Source organism: Haliaeetus albicilla, chromosome W (assembly GCF_947461875.1).
Source record: "Haliaeetus albicilla chromosome W, bHalAlb1.1, whole genome shotgun sequence".
Lineage (NCBI taxonomy): Eukaryota > Metazoa > Chordata > Aves > Accipitriformes > Accipitridae > Haliaeetus > Haliaeetus albicilla.
In genome coordinates this window covers 21,749,767-21,776,613 of record NC_091515.1, presented here as the reverse complement: position 1 = coordinate 21,776,613, position 26,847 = coordinate 21,749,767, and the positions used below count along the sequence as shown (strand labels likewise).

Here is a 26,847-nt window from a genome sequence, read left to right as displayed (position 1 = left end):
ATTTTTGCTCCCAATTGTTCCAACAAGTCCCTTCCCAGAAGTGGCTTTGGGGAGTTGGGCATATATAAAAATTTATGAATGCCCCACTCTTTTCCTAATTCATAGTCTAAAGGTTTACAAAAATATGCCTTTTCACTTTGGCCAGTCGCTCCTTTCACCATGACATAATCATCTCCCAGGGGCATCAAAGCCTGATTCAAAACCGAGTATGTTGCTCCTGTATCTACCAAAAATTCTACCTCTTGTTGTGTTTTCCCTAGCTTAATTATAACCAGTAGATCCGCTAGGGTAGATTCCCCAGGTTCCCGTCAATCTCCCTTCACATGGGCTACCGTTCTTCCTGTTTGAGCCCTCTGATCCTCCTTGTTCCTTGGGCATTCCTTTTTCCAATGACCGAATTTCTTACACAAAGCACATTGATCCTTGCCCAGTCGGGGCAAGCCTCGTCTAGGGCCTCTTCCTCTTTCTTCCTGAATAACAGCCATTAATTACCTTTGCCCTTGCCTATATCCTTCTTCTCTGTTACTAAATACTCTCCATGCTTCATCCAATAATATTTCTAAATTCCTACCCTCTGTAGGGCGTAATTTCTGAAGTTTGTGCCTTATATCCCCTGTAGATTGACCCAAAACCAGGGAAACTAATTGTTGTATTCCTACCTCTGACCCAGGATCCAGTGGTGCGCTGCGGCGCATTACATCCCTCAGTCGATCCAGGAATTCGGATGGAGACTCGGAAGGACTCTGTTTAACTGCATATAAAGCTGACCAATTTATACTTTTGGGGATTGCTCTCTCTATTCCTTTTGTAATCCACTCCTGATACCCCTGCAATCTTTCCATATGTGCAGATCTATTAGCATCCCACTTTGGGTCTTGGAGAGGGAAATATTCCTTAATGTCCCCTCCTGTAATCTTATAATGATCTTCAGCAAGGTTTCCTGCTGTTTTTAAAATCAGTTGTTTCTCTGTCTCAGTCATATATTCCAATAATAGCTGTATATCCTTCCAATCAGGGTTATGCTGTTTTACAATAAATTGGAAATGCTTAGCTACACTTATCAGATCTCTCCTATAATCTTTGGCAACCTTTTTCCATTCCCCTAGGTCAGCAATAGAAAAGGGTACTTTGCTGTCCGGGGCGGGGGGGGTCGGAGTTCTGTCCGAGTCTGTATCCTGTTCCTGTGGTCGAGGGGGAGGCTTAAACAAATCAGCTAGCTCTTGTTCTGGTGCCTGATGGATTTTATTTGTCTTTGTACATCTTTGTCCAATACTACATGCCGAACAACACCGCCTCAGTTTACCTCTAAGCTCCTTGTTGTTCTCTCGCTCAAGTGCAAGCACCATGGGGTCCTGTGGGGGTACCATTCCACAGTCCCTTTGCCACTCCGGATGATTTCGGAGGGTGAAAAACATGTCTGCATACGAAACCTCATCCCATTTTCCTTCTCTCCTTAAAACCAGCATTAGTTGTAATAGAGTATTATAATCTAGTGATCCATTAAGTGGCCACTTAGCATCACCTTCTAACTTATACAATGGCCACCATTGATTGCAGTATTTAATAAGGTTCTTTTTACTTTCCGTACCTCTGGTCCCAACAATATCTTTCCAGTGGGTAATAACACAACCCAGAGGACTTTTCCTCAATATTCCTCCTTGATTGTTTCCCATTTTATAGCTCCTCCTAATGATTCTTAAGTTTGATCTTGGCTTCTCCTTTTAATAAGCTTCCATGCAAATCGTTTCTTACACTTCTTTATAGTCTTCCCCCAGTTTTCCTCCCACACGTCCCAAATTTCTGGAATTAAATTTTCCTTTACGCACCAATCTCACTATTTCGGATTCTTAGTGACCTCTTTCCCAATCATAAAAGTGTGGAATTTGGGGAAAACACTCAAGGCAGTCTGGTTTCCGTCTGCTAGATGTACAGTACCAGCTTCTCCCACAAGATTTACACTTCAACAAAACCCAAGCTGGATGCCAATTATTATATAGTCCAGTTGCAAGCCCACATACAAAGCAGGGAATCACCCCTATTAACATGTAAAGACATTCACACATTAACAAACATACATACACCCATAAATTTCAACATATCATTTCCACACACCCACACAAAATCTTTAACATAAATTTCCAAACATTCACATCATACAAGCATCGCTCCAGTTGACAACCTTTCAGCAGCTGCAAAAATAAACCAAGCGCAATTGCGAGGGGGTCCGCTTACCCTTCTCCTGCCTCTTATATACCAGTCATCGACAGGTCCGTCCTGGCTCCCGATACTGGGATGCAGCGATCACCCTGGATTTCCTCGATCTACCCCCAAGATCGCTAGCGGCCGCTCTATCAGTCAGCAAATCCCCCCTTGCTACCATACAGGGTACCCTCCTCCCATACGGGGACTACGCTGCACACCAGACATCTCTGTGCGATTTACCAGCTGCCCCAGCCCGTACTTTTACAGGCTCCCCTTGTAAAACATACCGTTTGGTCCGCGGGTTCAGGAAGTTGTTGTCTGCTCCCACAGTGAGCGGCTGGCAGCGGAGGCTCCTCCGAGGAAAGTACTCGGGGCGCGCCTAGGGGCGTCCGCTCCGCAGTCGGTCCCTCAGCCAAGCAGAGAGTCTCCTGGCTGGCTCACCAAACTGATGTGCGGAAAACAGACTCCACAATCTGTGAGATTGTAAAGTAGGTATGTTCATTCAGTGCTGGGCAGCACGGGGGGTAGTCCCACCAAAGTTGTGCGCGCCTGACTCGGCAGTTCGCCTCAAGTTTATACGGTCAGGTGTTACATATTCACAATACGCCTATACATGTGCATGACCTATCCCCGCTTCATATTAAAATTAGCTCCGAGAGGTCATTTCCATAGTCTCCTCCCAACTGCGCTTGCGCAGTGCCTCTTCATGGTGGTCGTCTGGTGGTCGCAGAGATGAAGATAGACGACTCCTCTTCGTCACCGCTAGTAACCTCTTTTCTTGCGCAGGCTCAGTGATTTCTTGGTATTCACCCAAGCCGCAAGACCAGTCTTGGCTGGCTCTTGGGGCCAGCTCCTGTTTCTTATCAGGAACTGCCTCTGCCTCATTGGCTGGTTCTTGGGACCAGCTCTTCTTATCAAGGACTGTCTCTGCCTCAGCTAATTTCAACAATGTAAGCGCTAAACATCATCTTTCATCCCCCTTTATTATGTCTACTGAGATTCTTTTGACTCCCCTTGTCTCAATGTTATTCTCTACTTCCCATCAGCAGGCGATGTCTAGCCACTTCCTGGGAAGCAGGGCTTCAGTACGCATAATGATTGCTCTGGAAGACAAAAATGCCCCCCTTCCGTCTCCCTTTACTTAGCTTCTATATCTGAGCTGACGTCATATGGTATGGAATATCTGTTTGGTTAGTTTAGGTCAGCTGTCCTGGTTATGTCCCCTCCCAAGATCTTGCCCTGCCCCAGCCTGCCATTGAGGGGGGTGAAAATGTTGGGGAGACAGCCTTGATGCTGTGGGAGCACTGCTCAGCAGTAGCCAAAACACTGGTGTGTTATCAACACCTTTCTAGCTACTGATGCAGAGCACAGTGCTACGAGGGCTGCTATGGGGAAAATTAACTCCATCTGAGCCAGACCCAATACAATCTCCACCCCTTATTCCATACCATTTGCGTCATGCTCAGGTCCCACATAATTTAATACACATATATCTTCTAACCATGCCATTGTATTTAATTCTCATTACTGAAATCCCTTCTTACCAACACTTACAACTGAAACTACATACTTAAACCACTTTTATACCCAACATACAGATTTATACATTCTTATTAACTACTATTCCCTGTCCTTTAACAGATAGATATTCCATGGGCTTCTTCCACTCCTCCAGATGTTCACACACAGGTTATGACTTGGGCCCCATCTGTCAAGATGAGTGGTCAGGACAGGAGAAGCAGTATGTTCAATAGTTGGGCACCAACACCGGCTTGGTTTGGGTCACCGTTGCACTTGTCTGGTTCCTTGCGAAGTTCACTCCTCTGCGGTTCAGGTCATTCCTGCTACATTACTTCCTACAACATACAACTCACATCACAGATTATTTTTCCCCCAAGGTTAAATGTCCTTGAGGCACACACCGAGTCTCCCCATCCTTCCGCATTACCCACCAAGTACACCCAGGTCCTTGAGCAAAGACAATCCCACAAATGGGTTTGCCTTTTCCCATGGGAGGTGCAATCCACACTGCCTTCCCCAGCCACTTCCCCATGTGCACTACGGGGACCTTATCTCCTCCCACAGTATGTAGGGGTTTTGTTTGGGCAGGACCAGGACGGTTAGCAGATACTCTGGTATTAACTAGCCAAGTGGCTTCTGCTAAATTTGTATCCCAATGCTTCTGTGCCCCATTGCCTAGCGCTCTCAACATAGTCTTTAACAGTTCATTATATCTCTCAATTTTTTCCAGATGCTTGTGGGTGATAGGGGATGTGGTACACCCACTCAATGCCATGTTTCTTTGCCCAGGAGCTTATGAGGTTATTTCGGAAATGAGTCCCATTGTCTGATTCAATTCTTTCTGGGGTACCATGTCGCCATAAAATTTGCCTTTCGAGGCCTAAGATGGTGATTCGGGCAGTGGCGTGGTTTACAGGTGTATTGGCTTTGTGTGGCAAGGTTTTAGTAGCAGGGGGGGTTACAGGGGTGGCTTCTGTAAGAAGCTGCTGGAAGCTTCCCCCGGGTCCGACAGAGCCAATACCAGACAGCTCTAAGACGGACCCGCCGCCGGCCAAGGCCGAGCCAATCAGCAATAGTGGTAACGCCTCTGTGATAACATTTTTAAGAAGGAAAAAAGTTGCTGGGACAGAAAACGGCCGCCGGAGAGAGGAGTGAGAACATGTAAGAGAAACAACCCTGCAGACACCAAGGTCAGTGAAGAAGGAGGGGGAGGAGGTGCTCCAGGCGCCAGAGCAGAGATTCCCCTGCAGCCCGTGGGGAAGACCATGGTGAGGCAGGCTGTCCCCCTGCAGCCCATGGGGGTCCACGGTGGAGCAGATATCCACCTGCAGCCCGTGGAGGACCCCACGCCGGAGCAGGTGCGTTCCCGAAGGAGGCTGTGACCCCGTGGGAGCCCCGCGCTGGAGCAGGCTCCTGGCAGGACCTGTGGATCTGTGGAGAGAGGAGCCCACGCTGGAGCAGGTTTTCTGGCAGGACTTGTGACCCCGTGGGGGACCCACGCTGGAGCAGTGTGCTCCTGAAGGACTGCACACCGTGGAAAGGACCCATGCTGGAGCAGTTTGTGAAGAACTGCAGCCCGTGGGAAGGACCCACGTTGGAGAAGTTTGTGGAGGACTGTCTCCCATGGGAGGGACCCCACGCTGGAGCAGGGGAAGAGTGTGATGAGTCCTGTCCCTGAGGAGGATGAAGCGGCAGAAAATGACGTGTGATGAACAGACCATAAACCCCATTCCCTGTCCCCCTGTGCTGCTGGAGGGGGTTGGTAGAGAATCCGAGAGTGAAGTTGTGCCCGGGAAGAAGGGAGGGGTGGAGGGAAGGTGTTCTGAGATTTGGTTTTATTTCTTATTACCCTACTCTGGTTGTTTTGTAATAAATTGAGTTAATTTTCCCCAAGCTGAGTCTGTTTTGCCCGTGACAGTAATTGGTGTGTGATCTCTCCTGTCCTTATCTCAACCCACAAGCTCTTTGTTATATTTTCTCTCCCCTGTCCAGGTGAGGAGGGGGAGCGATAGAACGGCTTTGGTGGGCACCTGGCATCCAGCCAGGGTCAACCTACCACACTGACAAGCTTCTTTATGAAGATAGCTAACACTGCATAAGTTATATATCCCAATATAAAATTCAACTTCCTACAGGACTTGCTAGAAAAATCTCAGCAACGTGATGATTGCTATGTGTCACAACCCAGACTGGACAGACCAGGGAGTCATGTTTTAATTTGAAATTCCCTCGGGCTAAATTAAAGTGAAATGACACCAAACGATCAGTTAAAGATTTTATTCATGACAGAAGTTAATGGAACTGGAGAGGCGTGGTAGTAGGTGGCAGGGTTTCTCACAACAGGAATTGGCATAAGACTACTTCTGTAAACCGTGTAACCATATACATTGATTCAGGGAATAAGGAGATCCCTCCCGTTGAGTAACGAGGTTCAGAGCAGACCCCCTTGCTTTCTAGACTCCTCTTCAGAGAAGGGTCTAGGGTCGGCTGGATCTACTCTTAGTCCCAGACTTGGTCAACGGTTTATATCTTGAAACAGATGAGGTGTAGGGATTGTGGAAAAGGAAAGAGAGAAGAAGACAGAGAGAGAAAAAGGAAGAGAGAAAGATTTCACTGGTCCTGGGTCCAGCGTTGGTTCAGTCAGCCGAGGGGTCCAGTCAGCTGAGGGGTCCAGTTCTGGTGGGCTTGCGCACCTGGGGCTTCAGTTTGTGTCCTTTTATCATCCTTGCCCCTCCTTCGGGTGGGCACCCGAACTCATCAGGCTAATGAGCAGTTTGTGAGCCTTTGGGCTTGGGGGTTGTTTGGGGAGTAACTTCCCCTTCCCTGCAGACATGGCCACTGTTTGATCTTTGTATCAGAACAGCTTATCAGAAGAGGGAGCTGCGCACCCTCCAGCACACCCTCCCCCTCCTGTTGCTGATGTCTGAGCTGATGGGCTTTTCACCTTGGTTCCTTGCTGTGCAGGGTTTGTCTTTAAGCAGAACTTGCCCCACCACAATGTTTGAGACATTAACTCTTTCAGTCTCTCACACTATATAGGTTAGAAGGCACATGTTCTAGGACTTTTATTCTGCTTACATTCTGCTATTGTTCAATGTTAATCTTCACTTTATGTCATAAAATGAATGCTCCATAAGGCTACACAATGGCCAAAAGTCTTGTTTGTTTATAGTGAACAGAAGAACTAATATATAAGCTTAGGCTTGGTTTCTCTCTTGATCAAGTCTGTGGGATTTGCAGTGTATACATTAGAATTTTTCTGATTTTGTAAACTGATGTTCTGTTCAGCTCATGAGCACTTGTTTATAATCTAGAAAGAAAATTTCATGTATAAAATAGTCATTTGGGAATAAGTATTTTTCCTTGCACATATAAACATATTGCATCTTCATAATCAGATATGAGATATCAGAATCATACAAAACAGAAGGGTCTTCTAGTTCATTCTCTACAGATCAAAATCAGTGCTAAACCATGCCTGAGCAATGTTTATGTAATCCATGCCTGCTCACAGAAATTCTACCTCTTTTGGTAGTGATGTCTTTCCGTGCTTGATTATCCTTACCATTAAAGTGTTTTCCAGTGCCTGAACTAAACCTCCCCTTCTGCAATGCAAGCCAATCACTTCTTTTCCCATCACCACATCCTCTTTGCAGCAACTGTCTACATATGGATTCTATTTTCCCCTCAATCAGCTCTAGAAGATATAATTCCCAGTCCTTTCCCATTACTCTACTCTCATAGGAAACACTTCTGAAATCTCTGCTTGTTCTTGATGCTCTCCTTTAGGTTCTCTTCCAGTCACCCTTCATTTAGAGAAGTGTCTAAAGGCAGCAAGTCTCAAGAGTGGTGTATTACTGCTGCTAAAAAGAAGAAATAAAGGGGTTTAAAGGTAAAGGGGAAAGCACTGCAAAATGTTAAAAAAAATAATCACATGCAATGATAGAAGAAGAAAGATGGAATCTGAGTTTCTTGAAGCTCCTTTGTTACATTATTGAGAGGCATACTTTAGCCACCTCTATTCACCCTGTAGTTCCCACTGTCAAAAGGACATCCTGTGATCAGCAGAAAGTTGCCAGAAATGGCTGTAACTATAAGGAAAACAGTCAGAATACTGAAAAGCAGGAAGGACTAAGCCCTTCTTCTACCCCTTAGCTATTAAAATGCTAAAATTAGCAAATGTTTTAATGATTCAAAGTAAACAAATTCATTTGTACTTAACTAAATTCAATTTAATCTGCTATACAGCTGTATTTGACATTGATTCCCAAAGTAAAGTGATGAGTGTCAAAGGAAGCAAGTTTTTTGTAGACTAGACACATGAGGAAAATGAATTATCCATTGACAAGAACTACCTGCTTTTGGGCAGGACAGGGGGAAAACTTTATCAACACTCTCTGACACTGACTAGATGTTGTAACTGAGCCTGTTTGCAACAGGCCTTAATTCATTACAAAAATTAGAGCTGCAATCACCCCCCCCCCCCCCCCTAGTTTACTAAATATAGGTCAATTACTTACTAATGTTACCTGATCAGAAAGTAACTCCCAAAACACACAAAGTATGTTTAGAGAGGAGAGATTGCCTTATTCTGCGCAGGGTGCAAGGTGGAACATTTCCACAAGTCGAGCACACCTACTGAGGTTTTCAGTCCATACTTATACACTACAGTTAAAACATCACACCTATCTAATACATATGTTCTGCCTAACTATTGCATATTCATTATGTTGAGCAAGCATGATGTGTTGTTCTCTTGAACAATCATCCCAGAGTCTTCTACGCCTGCGTGGGGCTCTCCATCCCCGGTGGTCTTTGGTGGTCATTTGGGGAAGAATACCCCTATTCCTTTTGTCCTTTTATGGTCATGCGTCATCTGAGGACACCAGGGTCTTTGTTTCTCTTGCCACCCCCTCGTTTCTCAGTGCCCAAGGAGGATGTATGTCCTTAATTAGCAAGCGTGTGCCTCTGAAATGTCCGTTATATGGTGCCTTGACTATTATCCAAACACTCCTTAAGCATCCTCTATTGTAAGCAGAATCTTAAACTAGATAAGCTTTACCTTGAGTACACATAATCTAAACAGTCCTTGAATAGCAAACATACCACACTTCTCATGTTTTAGTTTTTTTCTTTAAACTATCACTGCCTTCTTATTTGTTAATCAGTCTTTTGAAGGCTTGAGGCAACAGTAATATCCTTACAAATACACACTCCTGTTTGCTCTTGAATCCTCATTTATGCCTTCTTTCCTCTTTGCTCATTACCTGCTTTTACTATCCTTTTTATTAATCTGTGGGGTGTTTGGGGGTTTTTTTGTTCTGTTTTTTTTTTTTTTAACCATCTCACTTGATATTGTCTTTCTAGATTTCATATCCCACAGTCATATTGAAAAGTTTCCTTCTATTTCTCCAGCAAGACAGATGGTATTGCTAATGTTAAAAATTTGTGGAAAAGCCTACAGGTCAGATGTCAGTTTCCATTATAAGACACTAGCATTGCTTTCACAGGTGGTTGGGGGAATTAATACTATAGGATAAAGAAGATAAACTTCTTACCTGCCTACATCAAATTTCTCAGAAATAACTTTACTCAAAGATTCTGCTGAATGTAGTTTAGCTACTTTGGTCCCCTCAGACAACAGTTTGTTTCTACTTCCCAGGAAGTGGCTGGACATTGCCTGCTGATGGGAAGTAGAGAATAAATCTTTTGTTTTCCTTTGCTTCCGTTTGTGACCTTTGCTTTTCCTTTATTAAACTGCCTTTATCTTGACCCATGAGTTCTTTTCCATCTTATTTTCTCCCCCCTGTCCTGCTGAGGGGAGTGATAGAGCAGCTTGGTGGGCACCTGGCAGCCAGCCAAGGTCAACCCACCACACCCTTCTAAATAAGAAGGGACTAAAGCATAAAGCCTGGAGGCACCTAGAGTGGTAGTGCTGAAGTTAAAAAACTGTGATTCATGATACATGAACTCCACTGTTGCCCAACACTAGAGGTACATAGAAAGCAAAAATGTGAGTTTTCAACATTAAAGTTTGCAAGTGTCTGCAGTTGTGCTTCTAGGCATTCCCAAAATGAAATACTTTGGTTTTACTAATACTACAAATTACTAAACCTTAAGCCATACATAACAAGCTCTATCCAAAGATTTGGCACCCCACTTTCTATATGGCCTGATGGTCTTGACTACCCTTTTAAAATGACTATTGTGTGCCTGAAATATTTAGGCTCAGCACAAAATACAGCAATAACTTCCTTTTGGCTGACAGCTAGAGGCTGTGCATTCACACCCACTCCTCTATCCACGGAAGAGGAGACCCCTCTGCGTGAAGTGGTTCAAACCCTCATCTCACATGCCACAGGATAGCCCTAATGACCAGGCAACAGACCCACCTAGGTGGAAGCCCCAGTCCCCTTCCCTGCTAATCCCCATGTAATAAACAGGACCCAGGGGACCTCTGGTTGAACCCAGCCCATTTCCCCCATTTCAAAACACCAGCTAAATGCCCAGATAAATACAGCTGCTTGTTCTCTCTATGGACTCACTTTCTCTGGAGCATGTTTCAGTTTTTAAAAGTTAGAGGTTCAGCATTTATCTTCACAGGCCTTTGTGATTTCCCTTTTGAAACAATTAAGTCTTCTTCTACATTGTGTGGGGAAACTGGACACCCAGGATGGAGCTGTCATGCACCACAGAGTCCACAACCAGCTGCTCACGGCCTCCTTGGCACTCACCTGCTCTACCAGAGCACCCACACCTTTGCATTGACAAAAGTATAATTGGCACATAGGAGCAGCAGGAATCCTTTGCACCTACTTGGCTTTTTCCAATTCAGGCAGAAGCTCTGGGGTAGGTAACATCTCAAACAGGGCACAGGAACAGCAGCTAGAGGATGACCCTCGCGGGTGGCCCGGCCCGGCCCAGCCCACCACACGCCCGCAAGAAGCCGATGAAAATACCCCGATACCCCTCACCCACATCGCCAGTTTCTCTGCTGGGCGCGTACGCCTTTAAGAGCGTCCTCCTCGCGCCCTACGTGTGTGATCAGCTGATAGCGACGTCGTGCGCGGCGAAACGGGACGGAGCTTCTCGCTGTTGGTCGGCTGTGCGCTTGCTCTCTCTTGCTCTCTCCCCCTTTCGCGCGCAGGGCTGCTGTGGTGTGTGCAACAGCAGCAGTGGGCGGCTCTGACAGTGCTGAGCCTCCACCAGCCCTTATACCTTGCGGCGGTGGCTGAGCTCCCCGTGTCTGCCGAGCCCGACGGGGTGGCGTCAGGAAGTGCCGCTTCCCCTCGCAGTGGGGCGCCTGCGGCCCCGGAGACTTCCTCGACAGCGTGGCGCCCGGCGCCACTCAGTACATGGATTACCTGGTAGGTCCCCGGCGGGAGCATCTTACCGAGCGCGCAGCTGCTGAAGTGGCGTCTCTGGCGGAGGTGGGGGGTGGAGGCGTAGGTGGGGCGGCGGGACCGCGGGGCCGTGGGTGCCCGCCGGGGGCGCGGGCAGGGGCCTTGGGCGGGTACTGCGCCCTGAGGGACGGCCGCGCTGCCTTTCCCCGGCCCGCGGGGCTGTTAAACGGCGGTAAACTGGCTTGGTTCCGCTGAAGCATGTGGCGGCCCCGCTCATTTGGCTGCTATTAGATTACTAAAGCCGTGACCCGGGTCGCTGTTTTTTTTCCCTAAATGTACGAGCATAGCGTACGCTTGAATGAACTAAATTGTCACCCTGGGCGGGATCAGCCGTGCGCCCAGGCAGCCTGGTATTCAGGAGTAACGTTTATTGCTCTTTAATGAATATTGGCTTTATTTGTTTGCGAAAGATTGTATCGCAGGCGCACACTTTAGGCTGGGGTCGTAGTTGGTGTTCAGACTCACCGATGTACACACTCGGCAAGTAAATTCTGTGGCACGGCTAGGTAATAAGCTGATGACTGTTTTAGTGTGGTGCCTGTTTACCTGGTCTTTTCAATAGAACAGCAGGAGAGTGTAATGGGCACATCCCATGATTCAGGTTTTGTTGTTTTGAGCGCTAGCCTATAAACTGTGCATCCTTTGTTGTGAAGTGCTGTGAAAAGTCAGTTAGGGCAATGAGTAGGTCTCTTCTGGCCATCCCTGTTTGCTATTGATGCTTGGTGGGACCAGTCAAGAAGTATTTGGAGTCAGAAACTTGGCTCAGCTTTTGTGTTGTCTTCACGTGACATGTGTGTGGGTGTAGGCCTTCAAGAGGTTTATCAACCAGTCAACAAAATCTCCTGGAGATGCTCTTTTTAGTGGATTGTTTTGAAGGCTTGCCATATTGAGATGAGAGCTGTGTGCAGTGGCTGACTTTTCCTTCTCTGACAATGAAATTAACTAAATCAGAAATACATTAAATATTTACTTAATATTCTTGTGTCCATAGAGCTTAAATTTATTTTGCTTTGGATTTTTTTTAACTATAAAAAGGTTGGTTTTTTTGGTTCTTTGTGCATTTGTTACTTGTTATGAACTATTTTACTTGAGTATGTGTGCACACAGAAGCTAAAATTTGGATAGTTTCTGAGTAATTGAACTAAATTTTCAAATTTTAGATGAATAGACCTTGAAGTGACTTCAGAGTTTATTGGTTTTGTCTTGACCTCAAGTTCTAGATAGTTAGGGTTTAGACCAAGTCTTTTTTGACTGGGAAAGCTGCATATACCAAACTGTGGTGTTCATAAAAACAGTGATAGTAAAAGGAAAAAAAAATAATAAAATTTGAGCAACTTCTATTTCCTGGACAGCCTACATTTTAAGACATTTGCTTTTATTTAATTGGACAGGTTTGACTTGGAGTGGTAACACAGGATAGATCATGATCACTTAATGGTTCTGATCTACTTCAGATCCTGTCTTTCCATTGCTGTTGTGTTGTTTGGTATCTGCAGGCCACGGAAAAAAATCTTTTATTACAAATGGCATTATGGAAGCATCTGTTTAAAGGTTAGTTTTCCTTCACTGAAACTTTGTAAACCAGTAGCTGCTGTTCTTTGAATAAGGAAAGATAGGGAAAGGTCCATGCTAGGAACCCTGGGTTTTTCCTCTGAGGCACACACAGGTGTTTGATAGATCACCTGCAACATGAACAACAAAGGTCTATATAGCCTTGCCCTCTTACCATTTGCTAAATTTCCCTCCCATCATGTGAATTTTGTCTTTTCTCATGTAACTATAAGGATTATTGGGCTGTCTGTTGACTCATCTATTGGATATAATATCCTTGACATTTTATACCCTCTGTAGAGCACAATGGCTTGTATCTTAAGATATTATCCCCCCTTTCAGTTTGGGAAGCTGATTAGGCATGAGGATGAGGAGTCTGACAGCTCTTTCAAGATAGAGATATAGCTGAACATGAGAAAGAAGGCAACTAATGTACAGGGTGCATGCAACTGTATTAGTGTTTGGATCAGATGTGAACTTTTGAAGTGAATCTTAGTCATCTCTACTTACTGTACTTAGGTTGGCATTGCAGAGTAAACGCAGATTGCATGAACTTGAGTTTTTTCAGATGAAACCAGATTGAAAGATGCACTCAACTAATGGGTTTTCAGTCCACAGGACCAGATCAGAACTAGTCTGAAGTAAAATGCCTGAAGTACGTAGTATGAATACTTGATCTTCAGTACTGGCTCTTGCTATGCTGCACTACTTGCTACTGTATATGTAGCCAGGGTAACTTAATCTGGAAGTGAGAGTGCTGCTGCTTCTGATTACTTTCTGTATCAGCGTAGCAATGTAGGAAGACACCCAAAACAAATTTTTGAGACCCTCACGCAAAGCAGTTATTGTGGCTAGATTCCTGTTGGTATTTGAGCTCTATGAAGCATAGCGTTCAAATCTAAATCAACTGGGAATGGCAAATAGAATAAATTATGGGAGACAACTTCCCCTGAATGAGCATGCTTACTTTAAGTTTGGGAGTTCAAGAACCTGATCTGGCTGAAGATCTGGAAGAGAGGCGCTCTGAAAAACAAATCTTCCTCCTTGGTAGAATCTACCTAGCCAGTATTGCAAACAGTTTTTGCTGAATGAAAGATGTTATCAGCAATATAGAAAGGGCAATAAAAATATTGGTGACTTAACTCACTGGAAATCACTTGGCTGAAGACAGATCAGTGAGCAGTAGTGCAGAATTCTGTTGCAGAAGATGATGATAAAAGTTAAATGCTGTATTAGCTCATCCTGCAATAGGAAGCATTATTGAATTCCCCAGGTAAACTTTTGATTCCAAGGTGGCTGTTACAAACACTGAAACTTGATACAGCTTCCTTGGGAACACAAAAGAATGCCTTAATATGATCATAATTTCCAGCACAAGATTCTGTGAAGTCACAGGAGTATTGCAACTCCAGAAATTTCATTCTCTTCAGATACACACACCGAAGAAACAAGTGAATTACACATTTAAAATCAAATTACCATTTTGCCTTTTCCATGGTGGGTCTTGCATTAGAGTGGTAGGTGTTATTACATCCAAAAATGTGTCCCAGTTTCTGAAAATGTGCTAGTCTGTGTTACAAATAGCCCTATAGTGTCCTTGTGAATTACTACCAAGGTTCAATATGTGTTGGGCCCCATGTTGCTCTGCAGTATGCTGCTCCTAAATTCTTCAGTTGGAGCTCCAAGCTTGAGGCAATGTGGTGATGAATTTCACAAAAGGTTTGAAATGCAAGCTTTTAGTAAGTGAGAAAATCTGCATTTAGTAAGGACAGAATATTCCTCCTAATACACCATGCTTATTACCATTTTTGGCTTGTCATTATTATCAGCTCATGTTTTTTAATATTGCCAGCTTGTAATGTTTATTCTCTTAAAGCCTGAGTTCTGAAGTTTTGTGATTATGTGATGATATCAGCTTTCCATTAACAAAAGAAGCATTTTTAGTTTTGAACTTAAAAGCACAAATGTGGGCCTGTGCAGCTGTAAGGGGAAAAAAAAATGCATTACTTAAAATCTTGTGATTGGGTTTTGGCTCATAATACTATGGAATATGTTGGTTTTGCTTTTGCTGCACACAAAGTGAAAAAACTTTCTGAAGTGCAAACTGTCTGACTATATAAAAGTCCTTGGGGACATAAATAGGGTATTTGCGAGTGAATAAGCAATTGGCTCATCTTATGCTGGAGCTCTTCAGAGTACAGAACTTTTCTTTTGTCTCACTGGCAGCCTGGTAAGGTGACTATATTAATTGCCAACATGAGGGTGTAAGTAGCCTCCTGCTATCTGAGGAAGAGACACAAAGCAGGAAGTCTAGCTGACAAGTCCTCTTATGTTTAGATGCAGTCCTCCCCTACAGCTTTGTTGCTTATAAGGACAAACAGCAGGAAGAACATGAATCTTTGCGCAATGCTTTGTTTTTATGGTATATGTTTTGGTGGAGCAGTAGAAGAAAAAACTTGTTCACAGGACCACGTTAGCTTTTGGCATTGGAGAGCCAGTAGGACTTGTTGATATGGGGAAAGTGACTTTGCAGCACAAATCTAAAACATAGCCCCATACTAGCTACTATGAAGAAAATTAACTCTACCCCAGCTAAACCCAGCAGTTTGCAGATCTGATTTTTTTTTTTTTTTTCTTGTTATGACTTGGAGCTTTTGGATGGAAGAAGCATGTTTTCTATGTTTTTATTAACTTTTACAGCAATTCTTCCACTATGATTTTTGCCTCTAATGGAGATGAAAAACTTTGAAGCAATTAAAAATGAAGTAATCATTCTGTAAACTGTCAATAATAAGTTTCATAAATGAGTGTTGGTAGCACTGCTCTGGCAGTGAATAAGAGGGAGAAGAGAATGCAGAGATTACAAGGGAATTTCATGTTTGTGTTGTATAAACTGCATATGCTTTGGATGGGCTGATGCAGAGACAAATATTAAGAGTGCATATTGAACCGGGGGGGGGGGAAATCATACTGCCCCTTTTGATATTAGTAATAAAATGGCAGATTAAATTCAGTGTTGATAAATGCAAAGTTATGTATATTTATAGTAGAAGTTACCTGACAGTACAGATGCATGGATAGGCTCTAAAATACTGTCAGTACTCAGGAAAGGGAGAGGCTCCTTTAAAATGTCATCTCAACCCTGACAGCTGTCAACAAGTTTAGAGTATTAAGGAAAATCTCATTTTTTACACTGCTTAAATGCAAGGTTTGCTGTTGTCTTAAATGCTACATTTCTGGTTGCATCATCTCGGAAAGAGTATTGTAAAACTAAAGATATAGAGAAGGGTGACAGGGTAATCAAAAGAAAATGATTGCTTCCATAAAAGGAGGTATTAAATAGTTATAGCCCTTCATGCTGAAGAAGAGACAGCTGAATGGTGTGGGGAGGCAATATTATAGACATCTTTGAAATCATAAAGAGAGGGTGGAATAGGCAATAAGTCATTTCTCCCAATAGAAGAACTTGATGACAGTTATAATCCAGGAATTGCTTTTTCCCCACAAGTATAGTTGAATTCTGGGTCTCACTTGTGCAGTGATGTCAGGGAGGTCAAAATGAGTAGACTATGAATTTGTACAGTTTCTTGGAAGACAGGCCCATTGGGGAGGTATTAAACATGATGTTTGTGGAGATCCTGAAGCTGTGATTGCTGGAACCTGAGGATGTAGCCATGAAACATGGTTCCCTGTATGTCCTGGTGCTTATACATCTCAAGCTTATAGCATCCTGGTGCTAAACATCTCCACTCCCCCCTCAGGGGACAGGTAGATCTAGTTCCAGAACAGGAAATTGCTGTTAGAAAATGGAGATATTCTGGATGATGCCCAGGAATGTTCCCCAGTGTAAGCAGAATTATATTGACTGCACAAGAGGTGAGACTTTATTCAGAGGGATTTATGAAGCTACTTAATCTGCTCCAGGGACATGTAGTTGAAGGATTCCTTCTGCTTGGAGGTGCTGCCTTGACATATGAGCAGAGGTTATTGGCCTTCCAACATTTGTATCCTAACCAATTTATGACTTTATGTAAGGCCCACAACACTGAGTGAACCTGAAACTGAATTGACAGCCTGTGTAGAGTGCAGAGTGATGATGCACTCTACAGTGAATGATCTCTCAATATTTTAGTTTTGCCTAGAAATTTGCATAATTTCAGGTTTCAGCAAGACTGGAAAAAAGATCCAGAATTCCTGAGAGATGTCTGTGCTGTTTTTGCAGCTATTCATTTTCTGTTGTCTAATCTGCATCTTTCACTGTCTGAACCATTGCAGTCCTGGAAACAGTCATGGAAAACTGTTCTAGTGAGAATATTGCCTAAAAGAGGGGAGAGCATTGTTCTCTGTGGACACATATTTAGCTAACGGTCGCAAGAGCATTCCAGACACCTTTAGAAGGCCTTGAACAGGATAAACAAGAAGACAAAAAAAGATGCCAATTAGAAGAACACAGGTGCGCATTCCACGATAAAGGGAACTTGGCACAAAGAACCTCAATTCGGCAGTTTATCTTGACTAATTAGACTGAGAAAAGTTTCGCATGTTTTAGTTAGTATAACCAATTATGTCTTATGTTTATGTGCATGTACAGTGTTGATATAATCAATCATTAAGTGTAACTAGGCGCGTGAATAATGTGTGTAACCAATAGTAAAATAGCTAAGTGCATGTATGGATTTAACCAATGTATAAAATGATGTCTGATGCTCTAGTAAAGGGTCTTCAACTATGATCATATTGATCTGTCGTTGAGTCCATGATTATGCTCCCACAGTTCTCTGGTGCATCCACTTGATTATTTTTTATGATGACGAGAATTCTTGGATCCAATCCTATTTTCTCTTCACATATCATTGGCTTTCCATCAGCATCAGGTTTCTTCTAGTCTCTAAACTCAGATTTATTTTTCTAATGATTATTTACAAGAAGGCTGGTATTTTAAAAAAATCTAATTATCTGGCATTAAAGGAGAATATGAAAATATTTTGTCTTTTATCCCTGAGAACTGTATTAAAAAAGAATTTTGGGAGTTTAAATTAGAAATTTTATTAATGGAATGTGCTAAAGGGCTGTGACATCTTGTGTAGAAAGAGGAGCCTTCAGGTTACTACTTGTTCAGTGCACAAGCTTAGCAAACAGCAATTCTGGTCAAAGTTCCTGCCACCTGTACTGTAGTATAGTTGTGTTTGCTTTTGGGTACCTGTACGTTCTTTAAAACACAAGAGAATTTTTCATGCTCCTTACATATAGGTACCTTAAAATCTGCATATTGTTTACACTTGTATTGCTAATTTTCACATTTCTTATGTACAGAAAAAGATGCAGAGAGAAGAGTGGAGGGGGGGAAAGTTTGTTGTTTGTTTGTGTGTGGTTTTTTTTTGTTTTTTTTTTTGTTTTTTTTTTTAACCTGGAAGGTCCAGTAATTCCAAGTGATTACTAGGGTGGACCACTTCTTTATAAATGTGCAGGTGGACATCTTAATCTTTATTTTAATAAAGCAACACATCACCAGAAAAAACTCCAACAACTTCCTTTTCTCGTATTGCTTTGGTTTTGTGGTCTTGGAACTATACTTAGTGCTGTAATTTATATAGGATTATGGCAAAGCAAGCTGTGGTCAAGGTTAGTATTTCTGTTGGTTGGCAGAATGAGGACACCAGCTCCTGCAGTTCTGTCAGGTGTTGAGCCTTTTGTTTCTTTTCTGAGAAGCTGGTTAGGATCCCCCCCATTTTGTCCATCAAGGTTCTTGAGACTTGTGCTTTCAACTCGGTGATTTCAACTTTAAGTGATCAGTTGCAGAATATGTTCTAATTAGTCTTTTCAAAATTTGCTCTCTTGTAAATATTATGGGTAGGAACTTCGCTTTGTATTTGGTGAAGATATAGATATTAAAACAATGAATGTGTGCAATTGCAGACTAATGTGTGCCTGCATCAGAGCTGTATGAGTTTTTTGGTTTTAAACACCAAATACTGAAATTCATTTGTACTGATAGCTGAATGCTTGAAAAAAAAAACCACCTGAACAAATGCTTGTGGTGAATGAAAGATTGCACAGCTGCAAGGCAGACATCTTTCTAAGTCATTATTAAGTCATGTTTTTACAACATAAGATTAAAATAACAAAGTTTTGGGCAAATATGTATGTTAGCCATGAATTTAGTTTCCAGCTGGAGAAATTATTTAATGTTTGTGAGATGACCCTTTGCCTAAGTAGAAGGGTACATATTGGCAGAAATGCATGCTTATGTTGACGTACTCAACCTGAAGACTCCTTTTCTCACTTTAGATATTTTAAGTGACTTCTATTAAGAATAAGTCTTTGTGGAGTTGTATCAAACAAGGTATCTTTCTTTGTAATACTTGTAGGTATATTTTTACATTATTTTTTTTCTTTTACTTTCACGTTTACCATGTAAAATCCTTTTAGAAAGCAACAATAAACTGTAAGTAAACTAAATGCAAATTCTCCAACAGTTGTTTTGTTGCCCAATTATATGGTGCAAAATGAGTTGCAAATCCAAAGTAATGAAAGATTACAAGTATCAAGAATAAATTCCCCATTGCACCTGCATTATCGTATATATTGTAATTCTGTGATCAGAGTGATAGTCTGTAGGATAGTATCATTAAACATCTAATTATTTACATCAATACCTGACACTTTTCCAGTGATTAAACTGAAATAATATTGGGAGGGAATGTAGATTTTTTTTTTTTGGGGGGGGGGGGTGGTGTGTGTGTGTGAATATAAGAGAGAAACTAATAACAGCATTGGAGTTGATCTTTTTTAATGCTATAGACTGCAAATCATAAGCATTATCTTGGAGGCTTGGGGAAGGGATTAGCTTAATATTTAATTGGGAAATGCATAGGGGAAACATTCACTGATACTGTATGTGATGGTAGGAAGGGGAGATAATTTTAGAATTCATGGCCTGTAATAACTTGTTGATTTCAAAACATTAAGAGTAGCAAACCCAGCAACACATGAGTAAGGTAACTGATGTAGCTCGCTCTGTTCTACTGAAGCAAGGGTCCACAGGTGCTTACTGGGGAATTTGAACTGCAGCTTACTTCTCCCATGAATGTAAAGCCTTGAAGTACTGCACAAAAATTTTAAAAATGAAAATAATTTATAATGCTGTACTTGTTTGTCTAGAATAAAAGCAAACTAGATAAATTGAGAAATTGTAATGGTATGCTAATGCTGCACATTTACTTCCCTTGCAACCAGAAATAATCTTTTTACTTCATATACAAAGTTGGGTCTGCCATCAACATAAAATCTGTCAGGATACTGAAAATACAAATCACTGTATGTATCATCCTATGTTTAAGTAGGGGCTTAAATTGCAGCAGATTCAGGTTAAACATTAGGAAACTTTCTAGTAGGGAGGGTATTGAAGCACTGGACTAGATTGCTTGGGGAAGTCATCCATCCCTGGAATCCTTAGAATGAGGTCTGCAAATACTGTCAGGAGTGGTATGGGTATGGTTTATACCCCCACCCCACCACTTTGTGTAATATGGGATTTCTCAAAGTCAGTTCTACTCCTGTCTTTCTATGACTTTTTTTTTTTCCCTGTTGGAAACTCAGAGCACAAGTCGTAGAATTGGATGTTTGTTGTGAAAGCTGAAGAGAAAAAAAAAAAAATCCTTGCAATTTAAATGATGTTTTGAAACAGCATTCCCTTGTCAGTAATAATATTCTAGCTTGCTTCCAGTGAGAAAAGAAAATCAGCTATGCTGTTGAGGTTTGCTTTCAGGTTTTTGTGCTATACTTTTTGACTTTCAGGCAGTTCAGTGAAATATTGCTTATTTAAAATTTAAATTTAACAGGTATAGCAAAAGAAAACTTGCTACGTGTTTTTTATTACTCATAATTCATAAGAGCTGCTCTTTTAATTTTAAAAATCACAATTATAAATGGGTAATTAATTGTGATTTTTTTGGAGGGGAAGGGGTAAAAAGCAGAGGCAAAAAAAAAAGTTTTCACTAATACTGTTTGAAGTCTGTAACATCCAGCACTTTACCTTCAACATCTTAAAATACATGCAGATGAGGTGTGGACTTGGTAAACATATAGTAAAAATGTTCCACTTGATTGCTTTAATATTTGCTTACAGTGACTTCTTGAATACCTTATTTAAAGGAATTCCTCAATTACAGTTCTGAATAAATCATTGTAAGCCTGTTTTATTGTACTTGACTGTATATAAAAAATGGGAAACCTACAATAGGTTTTATTGGAAAGGGAAGTTACATTTATCTTCTGGCTTCTTTATGCTATTTAAAGAAGGTGTTTTTTTTCCATCTGAAATTCATAGTCTATCTTCAGCCTCTCTGGGATACTGCAGAAGACTAGAATTGTGGCATCACAATAGATTGGCAGTTGAGAGTAAAAACTTAATATGATTATTCACAGCTGTAAGAGTAGATTAAATACAATATTCAAGGCAGTAAAGAGTTCTATTTTAAACGTGAAAATCTCAGAAAATTAAAGGAGTATGAATTTAGAAATGTAGGAAGGTATATGCATTATTTTGGTATATGGAAGAAGAGAATTTGAATGATGATACAGGGAAAGAACCACTATAACTATGGAAGCTCTTTACAGTCCACTAAGAAGCCAGAAAGCACATTACTCTCTTAAAATGTCTCTTGAAGGTTGTTTTTAAACCAGAGTATATAAAAATAAATGGGACTGTAAACTTGCATGCAAAATATTAATGTTGTGTACAGGCATTTTGGGGAGCATTGCCTAATTTGAGGCCTATAATGAAATATTGAATTAGTAAGTGCAACAGTGTTGGCAGGTGCTTCTTTATGAAAAGTAATGATTATCTGCATAATCTCAATTTATAGGGCATTTTTCTCAGCTTGTTTAGTACAACCTTACAGGAGAAATGTGAAGTAGTGTACTATCAGGTGTTTCTTTCAGGGGGGAGGTGGGAGGAAAAACTTTAATTCTTAATAAATAGCATTCTTGGTAATGTCTTTATTTTAATGTCTTTAGACTATGTCTGAATGTATCCAGCTCTCATTTGCTGTTTGTAGAATTGGCATTTATGTGGTAAGGCAATGTTCTAACTAAAAATAATTTTTGTTAGTGTTAATGCGATTTCAGTGAAAAGAAGTCACTTTGTTTTTTGGGATCAGGATTAAGTAATGCAGTTAGCAAGAGAGATGTGTCATATTAGTTCACATAAACAGACTACAGCATGATTTTATCCTGTCAAAGATTTACTAACACCAGTACAGAACACCTTCCCCCCCACCCCTCCCTTCTTCCTGGGCTCAACTCCAATCCTGATTTTCTCTACCTCCTCCCCAGCAGCACAGGGGGATGGGGAATGGGGGTCCTGGTCAGTTCATCACACATTGTCTCTGTTGTTCCTTCCTCCTCAGGGGGGAAGATGACTCTCAGTCTTCCCCTGCTCCAGTGTGGGGTCCCTCCCATGGGAGACAGTCCTCTACAAACTTCTCCAACGTGGATCATTCCCATGGGCTGTAGTTCTTCACAAACTGCTCCAGGGTCTCTTCCACGGGCTGTAGTCCTTCAGGCACACACTGCTCCAGTGTGGGCTTTCCCATGGAGTCACAGCCATGTTCAGGGGCATTCACCTGCTCTGGCATGGGGTCCTCCACAGGCTGCAGGTGGGCATCTGCTTCACCATTCACCTCCATGGGCTGCAGGGGGACAGCCTGCCGTCTCACCATGGGCTGCAGGGGCATCACCTCCTCCGGTGCACCTCTTCCTCCCCGTCCTTCTTCACTGACCTTGGTGTCTGCATAGGTGTTTCTCTCCAATCTCCTCCCCTGCTGCAGGTTCCCCTTCTTAAATATGTTATCCCAGCAGTGCTGCCACTGTCACTCATTGGGTCAGCCTTGGCCAGAGGTGGGTCTGACTTGGAGCCAGGGAAGCTTCTAGCAGCTTCTCACAGGAGCCACCCCTGTAGCCCCTCCCCCGGTACCAAAACCCTGCTGCACAAACCCAATACACAGGTGTATCAGTTGCTGAGAATTCTGGCCTAATATAATTGCTGAAGGCTTTGTATACATTTGCTTTTAAATATCCATAATGTTTGAGTAATGTCATATATTAAAGTGTTAACTAAATGCATGTATTGTTGTAAGCTTTGTCTGAAGTACCTTAATATTTTCTAAGTGCTGTTAAGTTAAACCTCCCAAAACTTAATTAAATGTGGTTTACTTCAAACATATGTCCCAAATATGCCAAGATATTTTAATTTCACCTTTCTTGCAGTTGCTGTTCCCAATTGTTCCAGTTAATGATGAGAACAGTTAGATGAATGGGGTGTTTTGTAGAAATTCATTAAGCTCTGCTTACTGAATGTATAAGACTGTTGCTCAAATCATGCTTCAAATCCTGGAGCTTTTGAAGTGGGAGTGCTGTTCCCACTGTTGTTAATTTCGGGAGGAAGCCTGGCACTATTAGGCTGTACAGTCAAAAGGGTAGGTGACTTTTGAACTGTGAGGACTATGTACCACCAGTAAGTCTTGCTTGGGGATAGAATCATAAAGCTTAAGATTTGCTTTTATTCCTAGAATTTGCTTCCAGCTAGGGTTTAATATCTGCATGAGGTTTTTTTTTTTTTCCTATGATGTTTGCCTGTGTTCTCTTTTCAACATCTAAAAGACCATTTTCTAAATGGTAGAAAATAACAGATTTGGGTAATATGGACAAAATCCTCATGGCGGAAACTGCTGCTTGTAAAGTCAAAAGCATGTTTTCCTATGGTATTTAAGTTCCTTAGCAAGACTTTCTCTCCAAATTCCTATGTGATAAGAGAATGCTTATCTTGAAGGATCAGAGAGGGTTACAGTATGATGTTTTAATGGCTGCAAAGTATGCAAACTATCTGTGACTCTCTAGAAAGCTATATTAAGCTGTCCAAATTAATTTGAAAGGGTGTCCAAGTATAAATTTGTGTGTTGCAGAATCTGGTATAAGCAGGTATAATGTATAGCAAAATACACCCTCTGACAATAATTGGTTCTCTTTTAGTTTAAAATAGGTGTGGTGTGTATACTGCAGTTAACTGTGAAGTTGTGGTAGCTGCAGTTATAGTGATAGTTGGATAATTGTTATCTCATTGTGACCTTTTGGGCAGCATAACTTTTAATTTCATCAAACGTTTTAAATCACAAAATATGAAGAGCTAGCTTTGTTTATGAAAATGCTGAGAGGAACTGATTTCACTGGCTGCTCGGACTACAAGGGAGGAAAGTGAGGAGGATGATGAGTAGGCTTTGGAGCATCCAGAGATGCACTGTTGTGGCCACAGTGTAGAGGGAGGATGTGTCCCATATAAAGTGCATGTGAAGGTTAAAATAGTTGCTTTAGGAAAATGTTGAGTGCCTAGAGTACTTGCTTATACAGAAATGCCTCACACTGGAAAGGTGAGTTTCAGATGATCTGACTGGAGATTGGGTTTGGACAGCTTTGGTATGAAAGGGAGATGCCTACTGAAGTGATAGCTATGCAGAAATGCAATGTGATAGTTCTTCTCCATACTGTGCCCTGCTCATGCTCAGTCATGTAACTTGGTCACTGGATTTGTTGCTCAGGCATGCGAGCAGTCTGGCAGCTAGCAAGTATGGTGCTCCCTACTGATGTCAAGAAGCAAAACTCCAATTCATATTTCCCATTTAACTAATTCCTTGTATCGTGTGCTTTCTACTGCATGCTATTTTACAGATTTAATAGAAATTTTTTTTTGTTAATTTTTATCCAAAAGCTAAGCAGTCTCTCAAATGCCAGTCCTTACCAGCACCATGTGTTCAGTTTGTACTGTATTATCTGGGCACTTCTTGTTCTGCATGTCCTTGTTGTATAGTGCCCTAAGTATCTTACAAAGGCTCTTAGTCATTTGGACTACAGACATCTCAATTGTTAGTCTGTTATCAAGCTGCTTAACAGTAACACTCCTGAGCACCCATTACTTGAGCTGTACTACTGCATTAAATAGGCTTCCTGTTTTTTGGGCCTGTACAGATTGAGATGGAGGAAGGGTTTATATAGATATCCATGGCAAAAGAGCCTGTGCTGCCTTCAGCTACCATGACTAAGAGGATAAAGCTTTGTTGTCTTGAGCTAGGAAAAACAGATCTTTGCAAGAGTACAGAAAGAGATGCAATGCCTATTTTGGGGGATTAAACCAGATGAGATTAGAAGTGCATACCCAGTCCAAGGGGGGAGTAGAAAAGCAGAGGTGGTTAATATAAAAATTGTATAGGTATTTGTAGGGTTCTGAAGCTGAAAGATGTGTATCTTAAAATGAAAACATTAGCATAAATTTAAATGGAAACTTTTGGGATTAAAAAAAACAACTGAAGTGAGAGCCTGATGGAAATTTACTAGCCAAAGCCTTTTTAACAAGCAGCAGCAATGAACTATGTAGCAGTGGCATTGTGAAACGTATATGTAAGCACATTGTAATCCTTTAGCGGAATTTATCTCTAAGAATGGAATGCAAGGCTACTATGAGATAGAGGCACAGGATGCCTCAAGACTGCAGAACCAGCTGAAACTAGCTCTGTGGTTTTTGTCAGCAAGAACAAGGGAGTAAAAGCTATAGTTCACCAAGAGGACATGGTGATGAAGAGGAGTGGATGAAGTAAACGACCACCAGATGTCTCTGAAGCCCACCCAAAGACTATAATGTGCATGTGGGAATGGGTGGTTACCTATGATAATGAGTTCTCGGGAAAATCATGAATATGTTAATAACTTCTTGGAAATCTTATGAATATGTATGTATAACTTGTATATAAGCTGTATAACTGACCTGGTGTGGTGTGCACATTAGGAGGAGTGATCCCCTGCGTGTCCAGCGCTGCGATAAAGATTGCCTACTTAATAGTCACCATGACTATTGAGTCCTGACTTTGGCTTTTTCACGGCAACACAACCAAACAAAATGAAACCATTTCCTCTGTGTTTCACACAGATAGTACCTTCTGGCAGAAGTACCAGTCACTTCAGACTGTGTGTTTCTGCTTCTTCCACCATACTAGCGTCTGAGTCGGATGTATCAGTTGGAAGTGTGGGGATGGGCAGATAAATTACTTCTTGAATCTGCATGGCTGTGGAGATTCTAAGCATGTGATGCCTCATAGCAAAGCTTATCATTATATTATCATTAACTTCTTTTCTGCTTCTGATTTTAATTTTCTTAACCAGGTAAAAATCCTAATGAAATAATGGTAGAGAGTTCAACCTACCTGAACTTCAGAGGAAAAATAACCAAAAGTTTGTTGTCCGTCTTGTAAGAGTTATGATGGGACATTTGCCACCTTTATAGATATTTAGGACTCTACCTCAGAAACAGTATGCATGATTGTATGCCTACGCATCATCTCTGGGAGGTTCCCTGATACTCTGTACTAGGCTTTGAGGCTTTTTTCTTCTAAACTGTTCGCATATAATAGTAAGGTTTTTTGAACAGGGGTAATAGCATATTTTTTCCTGTCCTTGTCCTGCAAATATGAGTCCATGAATAAGCAAAAAGACTAGTAATTTTCCTATCACTTGTTTTGGATAACAAACAAGGACGGAAGCCTGCAGTGGTAAGAACTATACAGAAAAACTAAGGAGGCCTAGTGGAAGTGTGTTCCTTGGCTGGTATGCATCAGCAAGAAAAATTCTAGAAAAGAACGTTTTCCTTTTTCAGGAAATTAAAAAGTAACAGTTTTCCTTGATTGCAGAATATGACATCAGTATACAATTAGAAAACACTAGTTTAAAAAAAAAAACCACAAACCAAACAATAAGGATAACAAAAAGCTCTCTGTAGAGCTTTCTGCTTCTTGGATGCTGGATATGGCAAAAGTGATGCATGCTGTCAGCATTGCATCAGTGTTGGCATCCTTTTCTGAAAAGGACGAGTAATGGATATTTTGGTATTAGTAGCCTTTTGGCTTGAATTTGCAGTGAGTTGTGGAAATAAATGATGCACTTATAAAGCTGTGCTTACCATATATAAACTATAGTAAGTATAGTAAAGGATGCAAATGTGCTTTTAGTTCTCTGGTTTACTTTGGATTAACTTTTGTCTTTGTTTATAATGATAAATTCATGTCTTGAAATGGTTTGACTGGAAACAGCTGGTGTGCTAAGGAATTTCTCTGATGTTAGAACAAAA

The 26,847-nt window shown here is 41.7% G+C and overlaps 1 protein-coding gene across 2 annotated transcripts in view; it reads left to right on the top strand.

Annotated features, from left to right (window-relative positions):
• The first annotated feature begins 10,714 nt into the window (after positions 1-10,714).
• Positions 10,715-26,847, top strand: part of LOC104323343 (ADP-ribosylation factor-like protein 15) — a 250,507-nt gene continuing 234,374 nt past the window's right edge. The window contains exon 1 of one of the 2 annotated variants that reach the window (XM_069775218.1): positions 10,715-11,090. In XM_069775218.1, coding sequence (XP_069631319.1) covers positions 11,079-11,090 — 12 coding nt within the window. In that variant the 5' untranslated portion in view covers positions 10,715-11,078. The remainder of the gene's footprint in view (positions 11,091-26,847) is intronic. The other variant, XM_069775217.1, reaches the window with a different exon arrangement.